This window comes from Moschus berezovskii, chromosome 12 (assembly GCF_049115385.1).
Source record: "Moschus berezovskii isolate FMDL1 chromosome 12, NW_MosBer_1.0, whole genome shotgun sequence".
Classification (NCBI taxonomy): Eukaryota; Metazoa; Chordata; class Mammalia; order Artiodactyla; family Moschidae; genus Moschus; species Moschus berezovskii.
This window is the reverse complement of record NC_142471.1, coordinates 62,575,355-62,585,590: the sequence shown is the minus strand read 5'-3', so window position 1 is coordinate 62,585,590 and position 10,236 is coordinate 62,575,355. Positions and strand designations below refer to the sequence as shown.

Sequence of the window (10,236 nt, the reverse complement as noted above, 5' to 3'; positions counted from 1 at the left end):
GGGCAGAGCCCACTTAGGAGGATAGCGGCGCGCTGGGAACCCAGGTGTTTGGACTCAACTTGGTTACCTCTACACGCGGCTGGTCTGCCTCAGACTTGAGGTCTGAATGGGGAAGTTCAGAACCTATGGCGAATCCAGCCGGGAGGAGAGGTTTCTAGGAAGGTTTTGAAGTTCCCTTACAAACTCACGCGACGGTCTCATTAGCATTAACAAACTTCCAGTGTGGGGTTCTTTAGCAAGGGGAGCCTGCGCGACGGTCCAGTTACACCACTGTCAGCTGCGTGGCCTCGGGCAAGTCTTCTAATTTCAGGCCGACCCAGTTAATTTATTTGTAAAATAAATATATAAATGCCCTGACTGCTTCACATTTTCTAGCGAGATCACTGGACAGCATCTTTAAAACATCACTGTCGTTTACATGAAAGCAAATGTGAAAATAGAGCTTGTCAAAGGGGTGACTTTGCAAAGCACTTTCAAACTGGTTTTCAAGCGTAGACTCCTCCGCGGTCTCCGGAACCTGCCCGCCTCTCACCTAGCGCCCGCGGTGGGGCTGGGAGCTCGGCCGGGCTGGGCCCGGGGCGGGGCTGTTTAGATCCCTAGACCCTGAGCTGACCCCCGGCTCTCGGGCCAGACTCTCCGCCCGGGCCGCGTGCTGCGGGCGGGAGGACGGGAGGGGCAGGCGGCCGCGGCGCGGCCTGGGCGGAGCCGCCCCCGCCCGCCTCCCGCCCAGCTCCCGCCCGCCGCAGGCTCCGCCGGCCCGCGCCGCGCGCTCTTTCTCCGACAGCTGCCGGTGAACCCAGCTCGCCGCTCCGCGTCCTGCCCCATCTGTCCCTTAGGGTCGCCACCCGCCGTCGCCGCGCCATGACCACCCTGCAAATAGCCCTGCAGGGCCCGGGACCCTGGGGCTTCCGCCTTGTCGGGGGCAAGGACTTCGAGCAGCCTCTCGCCATTTCCCGGGTAAGAGGAGCCTGGAACGCGCGGGGAGCGGAGCCATCCCGGGCTGGGGAGTGGCGTGTCCCGGAGGGGACCTGGGGCGGCCGGAGCCCCGTGGGCGCGGTCGGAGACGGTGGTTTCCGGAGCCCGGGACGGAGCTGGGATCTCCGGGCGCGTCCAGGTGCGCCAGGTGCGCGGAGCGCTTTCCGCACGTCTCGGGCCCGCCGCCCTTGCCGGACGCCCAGCTCGGAGGCGAGCCAGGAGCTACGGAGCGTCCACTTACCGCGTCCGCAGGACTGCGGAGGGCAGTTTTCGTTCCTTCGCCTCGAAAGCGTGGCGGGCGTGTGGACGCGCTTTGTCAGCGGGCGAGGGGCTCAGGGTCCCCGCAGATCCCGCTCGCTGGGATTTAGCACTCCACTGTTCTAACGACACAGTAAAGCGGGCGAAAGCAGTTTGGAAATAGCAGGAACTACCTGTAAACTGAGGTGGAGCGGGTGGGAGGTTTACTAGGCCGGGGGTAGTGGTGGGGGCGGCCCGCGGGGAACGAGTGAAATTAACAACAGTCAAAGTCTAACTCATTGGACTTCATTCATGGCCAGGTTTTACCTCTCTAATGTCTTTTGGAGAAGTGGTGGGATTTTGGAAATAAACCAACCCGAATAAACCCTCTGGGATCTTCCACTCCTTCGCGGGAGATGGCTGTGACATATTTCGCCTGGCATTTCTGAATTATCAACCGATCGGCCTTAAACAGGGAAAGGTGCGATGAGTTTCCTACCTTATGTGTATGTCAGGGGGAAGCGGTGCTTGAAAAATTCTAAGAGAGCCCTCATCTATTTGGAAGGGCCCAGGTTCAACTGCAGACTACCAGATCCATCATTCCCAAATAAAGCGGAAACCCGAGGGAGATCCAGACTTAGCGTTTGGAAGCCCACGCTTTGGTCATCTAGTCTGGGCTAAAGGCAAGCTTGATGTCCCACTGAGAGGTGCCACCTGGAAGTTTGCCCAGAAATTTTTGGGACTGAATTTAAAAGGGGAGCCAAAAGCCCTCTGGTATCACTCTTTGCTAGGCTTCTCATTCCATTCTTGGGCTCATCTGCTTGCTGAAGGTGACCCTAGACCTGCCTTTCCAGTCATCTGAACATTCTTCTTTTTTAGAGGGGCAGTTTGGAGAGGGAGGGGAAGACCTACAGGTCCTTTTGACTTAAGTCCCTGCTTCCAGCCCCGGAAAGAATATGGGAGGTACAGGAGAAAAAGAATCAGGGCCTCCTCTTGGCTTTCTGTCCAGCCATAGTCCTACCTACCTTTCCTTCCAGGTGGGCCTAGTGAACTGATGAGGTCTTCTTTAACCATCCCACTCCCAGAAGGGACAGGTGCTTCAGTTCTTAGGCGCTGTCTCCTCCCTATCTTCCACCTCTTGTCCCCAGAGGGCTACTTTGAGTATTCCCAGGTACATGCTATCTTCCCAGGCACCAGCCAGATTCCTCAAGTGCAGAAACTACCTTTCCCAAATCTGGACCCCTGTGCCCAAGCTTGGCACCAAGCCGAACCTGGCTGTGCCTAGTAAATCTTTGCAGGCTTATTAATAAATGCTTATCTTTGCAGGCTTATTAATAAATGCTTATCCAGGGAAGAGACATTTAGACTCGCTTACCTCATAGTCCATTTGTCCCCACTCTTTGTGTCTATAATTAACCTGTCAGCCCTCTCAGCTTCTGAATTTATGTATCACATGAAACCTTTTCTTTAAAATTGGAGAATACGGCTTCTGTTAAGAATGGAAGACAGAGAAGGAGAACAGAGTAGTGGTGATTAAAACAAACAAGAAAACCAAAAAAACTTAAAAAAATCTTGGGAGGGGAAGAGAGAGTTTACTGGTCATTTTTTGAAAGGGCAGTTACTGCCTGTCATTTTAGCTCTTTTGAAAAGGCTTAATGCAGGAATGATGGTATGGGATGGAAAACCACAGTACTGTGAATTCATTAGTCTGTACCCTTATCTGTTTATTTTTTTATTAGCACAAGTGTCATGAGCATGTCCCATATTCTAGAAACTATGCAAAGCCCTAGAGTTCCAGAAATGAGAAGACACAGCTCCACTCTCAAGATGTTTGTGGTTTAGTGAGGAAAGCTAATCTTTATAACACCCTGCGCTGTCCTTTGATTGAAAAGTGAAGGTGATTCAGAGGAGGTGACATCTTCTTGATGACAATTATTTACCCGTTTATTCACCTCATTATTTCCACATGGAAAAAACATGAACCTCTGAACTTCCTGAGCATGGGAAAGTCATTGTCATAAAGGATCCTCAGGTGGGTGAAATCTGGTGTAGGTTTGATTTTTGGTTCTTACTTGAGCTGTACCTGGAGGGAGTCTCCTGTCTGAGGCTGTCTTTTTTTTTTTTTTTAATCTCCACAATGGTGATAACTCTGGCCACTGGCTGTGGGTTAAGGTATGTGAGATTGCTCTGTAAACAGTGAACAGTATTGAGGTGTGAGTGTCCACAGAGTTACACACACCTTCTGGTTGGTAGGTGTGCTACATTTATCATCGCGGCAGTACAGTTTGCTATGGTTTTGTATATGCAGACTTTTGAGTCTCCACACCAAAGCAAACCATAAAATTAGACTGGAAGAGGAGTGCCTTTTATTTAAATAGCTATGTTTGCTTTCTCTTGCATGAATTATTTTGGTATTGGCTCCATCCTTTTGTTAAACTACTAAAGTTCCTGAATATAACTCTGTAATCTTGGGTACTTGAAAATTTTTTTTAAACATCCTTTTATTGTGAAATTAAAAAGTCATAAACTAAAAATGCACAGCAAGTGGTTATAAATAACCTGTAGAGTTACTACCCAAGTCAAGATATAGGACATTACAGAGTGCCAGGCTGGGCTCCCTGTGTTACATAGCAACTTCCCACATGATAGTTTTACACATGATAGTGTGTAAAATATGACCCGGAGGGTGGGGAGGGAGGCTTCGGAGGGAGAGGATTTATATAAATTTATGACTGATTTGTGATGTTGTATGGTAGAAACCAACAAAACATTGTAAAGCAATTTTCCATCAATTAAAAAAAAACATAGCCAGACCTCAGCAGCTCACTAACTTGCCTCCTTGTTTTTCTAGTTTCAGAACAGAAACAAACAGAATACATTTGTATGTGGGTGAATAGCTGCTTTTATTCCTCAGTATTTTCATCTGTGCTTTTGTGATAAATTTTCAACCCAGATCTCCAAATTTGAACGGATAAAACTATCTTTCTTCCTTTTCCCAGTTTTTCATTTAAGCCTCTACCTTGGACTCCCTACTTATCTGGATACACATTTGCAGTTGTTCCTTGAGATTTTTTTTCTCTGTCAGATCTACAGTTGTCTATCTCCTTGAGTATTTTTTTCCCCATGTCAATTTCTTATTTCCTCTAGTTGCTTTCAAGGGAAGCCTTCAGAGGATCCACACCCTGGCCAAAATTGCTGCTGAGCTTATGTTGACTGTTTTTCCTCTCCCAGCAACTGACAAAAGACAGGAAGGGGTGGAGCCAGAGATAAGGGATGCTCTTGGTAGGAGGCGTTGCTCATTTGCCTCTTGAGTCCTGGGGAATCCTCTGTTAAGAGCCTCTGGTTTTCACTCATGCATCCTAAGGGGTGCTGAATAATGGATACTCTGTAGTCAGAGGGTCTTTTCTGACTTTTAAGAGTGTTATTTCCAGATTCAAGGGCTTACATCATGTCCTTAAGGGTGAAAGAGCAGGGCTTCCCTGTCAGATTGTGAAAAGCCAGAATTATCCAGAAAGGCTCATTATGCATTAATGGCCCTTGCTCTGTGCTCCCTCGTTCTGTGAAATTGATCACCTAGGAAATACTAGCTGCTCCAGCTGATCTAAGGAGTGGAGGAAGAGGACTTACGGGAAATGTCATGGAAGTGAATGCTTGAGCCTATGGCATGAAACTGTCTAAGCTGTGTTATGTCCCTTTAACCAGAGACTCTGCCTGTTACCCCAACTCCTGGGTACCAGCCTGTTGGCTTGTCTTTGAGGAGGAGAGAGCGGAGAATGGTGTTAAGGTATTGCAACGGGATAGATAATTGAGAGGAGATTATCATCTAACCACTGAGGTCACTTTCCTAGTCTGATCAGGACTGGGAAAAGCGCCATAATTCGTCTTGTCCTGGGACTGTTTTCTAAGCTGTGCTCATTCCTTGGGCATACCTTGTCACTGCTCCCCGGACAAGAGGGAAACAAGTATTCTTTGCCTTTTACAGGTGAGAAGCTCCATGCCCAAAGGTCAGGCAATTTGAATTTACAGATTTTTCAGTGAATGAACTATAAGAATGAGCAAATATCATAAAATTAATTTTTAAAGGATGATTTGACTTCCAGTATGTCTCAGAGGAGATCCCGAAAAGCTGCATTGTAGAGTGCCCGGGACAGGAGCTCGGGCTGAACTCCAGTCCTGAACACCACACTGGGTGACCCTGGGTATGTCACATGCCTTCTCTAGGGTTCAATTCTCTGTGAGGATAAAATAAACAAATGAGCAAACCAATGATTTTGTGCCCTTTGAATACGAGGGCCCCCCTTTTTATTGTTAAGAAGTGTCCCAGCCTCTCATATGGTATTAGTTGTATCTTTAACCACCAGTTGATTGAGAAAATGTGTTATGAACTCAGAAATGTTTTCCAGTGAATTTGGGTTGTGTTAGTCATCTGTGAATATCTGTGCCTAAATGACGCTTGTGTTAATCACAAGAGCTTCTGTTTACACTTGGCAGGTTTGTATGAGAATATTTATTTAATCAACTTGCAACAGTGGCCATAGTTAATCTAGTTAAACTGTATATAAGACTTTTTATATGCTAAGCAGTATTCTAAATATGAACATATTCTTTCAGTAATCCTTGTGATGCTTGTAAGGTAGATACAATTAAGATGCCCATTTTGTGGATGAAAAAAACTGAGTCATAGAAATGTTAAATACTTTACCCTTGTCGTGCAGTAGTGAGTGGATAGAGCTGGATTTTGACTGAGTGATCTGACTTCAAAGGCCATGGCCTTAAACTCTATATCATAATAATATTATAACAGTAGCTATTATTTTCTGAGTGCTTACTCTGTGTTAGGTGTGCACTTACATTATCTTTTTCTTCACAACCCAGGGACACAGGACACAGGATAAATTGCAGAACTGGGATTTGAAACCAGGCAGATTGACTCCCAGGCCAGCTTTAACTACAGTATCCTGCCCCCTGATAAGCCATAACTATCAGTATTTCATTGGTAATAGTATTATTACCCAGCACCCAGGTCTGAGAAGTGCTAATCGTGGGACAGGTATCATCATGAGGGGTAGGACTCTCGGGTTTGCTGGGCTGGTCTCAGCCCCAGTGCTCTTAGAGCTCAGAGCATCTCAGAGAACAGCAACTCCCCTTCCTGTTCCTCCTGAAAAGCTAGAAGCCATGGCCCCACCTGGGAGAATTGACAGTCCAGCCATGGGAGTCCATGGCCATGTGGTCAGGGAAGAACACAAAAGCAGAGGAACTGGATGATTTGCCAGAGAAAAGCCTGCCTGGGTGGCCAGGAGGGGATTTGGGGGCAGTTTTTATGACAAATGAAGATTACCAGGGAGTGGACAGATCCACCTTGCCCAGCCAAGGATGGGCCTGGAAAGTGGGAGCTGAGTCAAGTCCAGGATGAAATGTACCCATGAAAACCTGAGATGAAAAAGGTAATTTCTGTGTGCCACTTAGCACCCCGTGTGATTGTTGATACTGTTATTAGTGCCAGTGTGGGTGAACTGGAAAGGTCATCTGTAACTGAGGTCTGTGGAGTGTTTTCATATGTATAGTACACTGCCTTCTCAGGAAATGCTGTCAGCCTGAAAGACAACTTTCTGAAGAACACTCTGATCTTGTAGGAGGCTAGGTTCTTGACCAAGGACTTGGCCTAATTTTAATAGAGATGACTACTTATATCAGATAAGAAGATAAGGACATAGGTATGACCTATATAGGGTAAAGAGGTCAAATGCATACAGATAGATGAAATTAAGGTGATGTACCAATGATTTACATCCATTTCTTAAAAAATTACACTTTCGAAGCTTTAATATGATCAGACTCTATATGCTCAGTCTTGTCTGACTCTTTGCAGCTGCAGGGACTGTAGCCCACGAGGCTCTTCTGTCTGTGGGATTTCCCAGGCAAGAATACTGGAGTGGGTTGCCATTTCCTTCTCCAGGGGATCTTTCTGACCTAGGGATTGAACCTGGGTCTCCTGCATTACAGGCAGATTCTTTACCAACTGAGCCACCAGGGAAGTCACAATCAGACCCTATGACTCAACAATTCTCCAGTTAACTGCTCAATAGAAAAGTGTCCACATGGCATGAAAGACATGTCAAGAATCTTCAAAGCGGTACTATTCACGATAGCCCCAAACTTGGAATAACTCAAATGCATTAACAAAAGTGAAATGGAGAAATAAATGCTGGTATATATACATATATGAGCTTCCCTGGTGGCTCAGATCGTAAAGCGTCTGCCTGCAATGTGGGAGACCTGGGTTCGATCCCTGGGTCGGGAAGATCTCCTGGAGAAGGAAACAGCAACCCACTCCAGTACTCTTGCCTGGAGAACCCCATGGACGGAGGAGCCTGGTAGTCTACAGTCCATGGGGTTGCAAAGAGTCGGACACAACTGAGCGACTTCACTCACTATACATATATTTATAGCAAATAATGAAATGAAACACTGCCTCAGTGAGAATGGAGGAATTACAACCATGCATAATATATGGATCAGACAGACATACAGTGTTGAGAGGAAGAAGCCAGATGTAACACATAAATACCACATCATTAGCAAGAGAGTTCCAGAAAAACATCTATTTCTGCTTTATTGACTGTGCCAAAACCTTTGACTGTGTGGATAACAATAGACTGGAAAATTCTGAAAGAGATGGAAATACCAGACCACCTGACCTGCCTCTTGAGAAACCTATATGCAGGTCAGGAAGCAACAGTTAGAACTGGACATGGAACAACAGACTGGTTCTAAATAGGAAAAGGAGTACGTCAAGGTTGTATATTGTCACCCTGCTTATTTAACTTCTGTGCAGAGTACATCATGAGGAACGCTGGGCTGGAAGAAGCACAAGCTGGAATCAAGATTGCTGGGAGAAATATCAATAACCTCACATATGCAGATGACACCACCCTTATGGTAGAAAGTGAAGAGGCACCAAAAAGCCTCTTGATGAATGTGAAAGAGGAGAGTGAAAAAGTTGGCTTGAAGCTCAACATTCAGAAAACTAAGATCATGGCATCTGGTCCCATCACTTCCTGGCAAATAGATGGGGAAACAGTGTCAGACTTTATTGTTTTGGGCTCCAAAATCACTGCAGATGCTGATTGCAGCCATGAAATTAAAAGACGCTTACTCCTTGGAAGGAAAGTTATGACCAGCCTAGACAGCATATTAAAAAGCAGAGACATTACTTTGCCAACCAAGGTCCGTCTAGTCAAGGCTATGGTTTTTCCATTGGTCATGTATGGATGTGAGAGTTGGACTGTGAAGAAAGCTGATCGCCAAAGAATTGATGCTTTTGAGCTGTGGTGTTGGAGAAGACTCTTGGGAGTCCCTTGGACTGCAAGGAGATCAGTCCCGGGTGTTCATTGGAAGGACTGATGCTAAAGCTGAAACTCCAATACTTGGGCCACCTCATACGACGAGTTGACTCACTGGAAAAGAGTCTGATGCTGGGAGGGATTGGGGGCGGGAGGAGAAGGGGACGACAGAGAATGAGATGGCTGGATGGCATCACCGACTCTGTGGATATGAGTTTGAGTGAACTCCGGGAGTTGGTGATGGACAGGGAGGCCTGGCATGCTGTGATTCATGGGGTCGCAAAAAGTCGGACATGACTGAGCGACTTAACTGAATCAAGCCAGAATTAATCTATAGTCGGGATCATGGTAACCTTTGCCAGAAGGCTAGTGATGGGAAGGAGGCACGAGGGGGTCTTTGGAAGTTCTTCTAGCATTCAGTTTCTTTGATTCTGATTCAATGGATTCGCTTTGTTTGTGATAATCCATCCAGTTTATTTACAAATCATGTCCTTTTCTGTTTGTGTGATATGCCTCAATGAAATGCTTACATTAAATAACTCTTGTGCTTTGTATACAGGATCAAATAGTATAAAAATGTGGACAGCTCACGGTAAAAAGCCTTCCTCACACCATTTCCCAGTTTTAGTTCCCGGAGGTAAACACTGTTTAACAGTTTGCTGCAAAACTTTTCAGACATTTTTCCATTCATGTAGCATTTTAAAAATCAAATTACCATGTCATGATGAAATATTTGGATGTCATTGGCTTTGTGCTTTCTGCCTTGTTTTTAATGCAGCAAATCAAGAATTATTATTTTTTTTTGTAACAAATGGCAAAATCTGTAACTCTGTTCAACGTTTTAAAAGATTACAGAAGAATAGTTTCTTGTATTTCTATGCCACTTTTATAGTTCTGGTTTCTCATTTCTTAATTAGTAAATTCAGCGTGTAGGTTCTATCCCAGGCTAATTTATACACTTCCAGAAGGAACGGCCTCTTAAATCCACAGAGTGTTGAGGTGGGGCGCCCCCAATCACGTCAGATTCGTTTCACATATGATAATATACATGTTTCAACCCATTCTCCCAAATTATCCCACCCTCACCCTCTCCCACAGAGTCCAAAAGACTGCTCCACACATCCAAGTCTCTGCTGTTGTATACAGGGTTATTGTTATCCTCTTGCTATATTCCATATATATGTGTTAATATACTGTATTGGTGTTTTTGTTTCTGGCTTACTTCACTTTGTATAATAGGCTCCAGTTTTGTCCACCTCATTAAAACTAATTCAAATGTATTCTTTTTAATTGCTGAGTAGAATTGAAAGAGACACATGTATCCCAATGTTCATTGCAGCACTGTTTATAATAGCCAGGACATGGAAACAACCTAGATGTCCATCCGCAGACGAATGGATAAGAAAGCTGTGGTACATTTACACAATGGAGTTCAGTTCAGTTCAGTCGCTCAGTCGTGTCCGACTCTTTGCGACCCCATGAATCACAGCACGCCAGGCCTCCCTGTCCATCACCACCTCCCGGAGTTCACTCAAACTCATGTCCATCGAGTCGGTGATGCCATCCAGCCATCTCATTCTCTGTCGTCCCCGTCTCCTTCTACCCCCAGTCCCTCCCAGCATCAGACTCTTCCAGTGAGTCAACTCGTCGCATGAAGTGGCCAAAGTATTGGAGTTTCAGC

General features: G+C 45.9%; 1 protein-coding gene across 1 annotated transcript in view; it reads left to right on the top strand.

Moving 5' to 3' along the window:
• The first annotated feature begins 679 nt into the window (after positions 1–679).
• Positions 680–10,236, top strand: part of PDLIM1 (PDZ and LIM domain 1) — a 40,949-nt gene continuing 31,392 nt past the window's right edge. Inside the window, exon 1 of the mRNA XM_055425038.2 lies at positions 680–957. Coding sequence (XP_055281013.1) covers positions 862–957 — 96 coding nt within the window. The 5' untranslated portion in view covers positions 680–861. The remainder of the gene's footprint in view (positions 958–10,236) is intronic.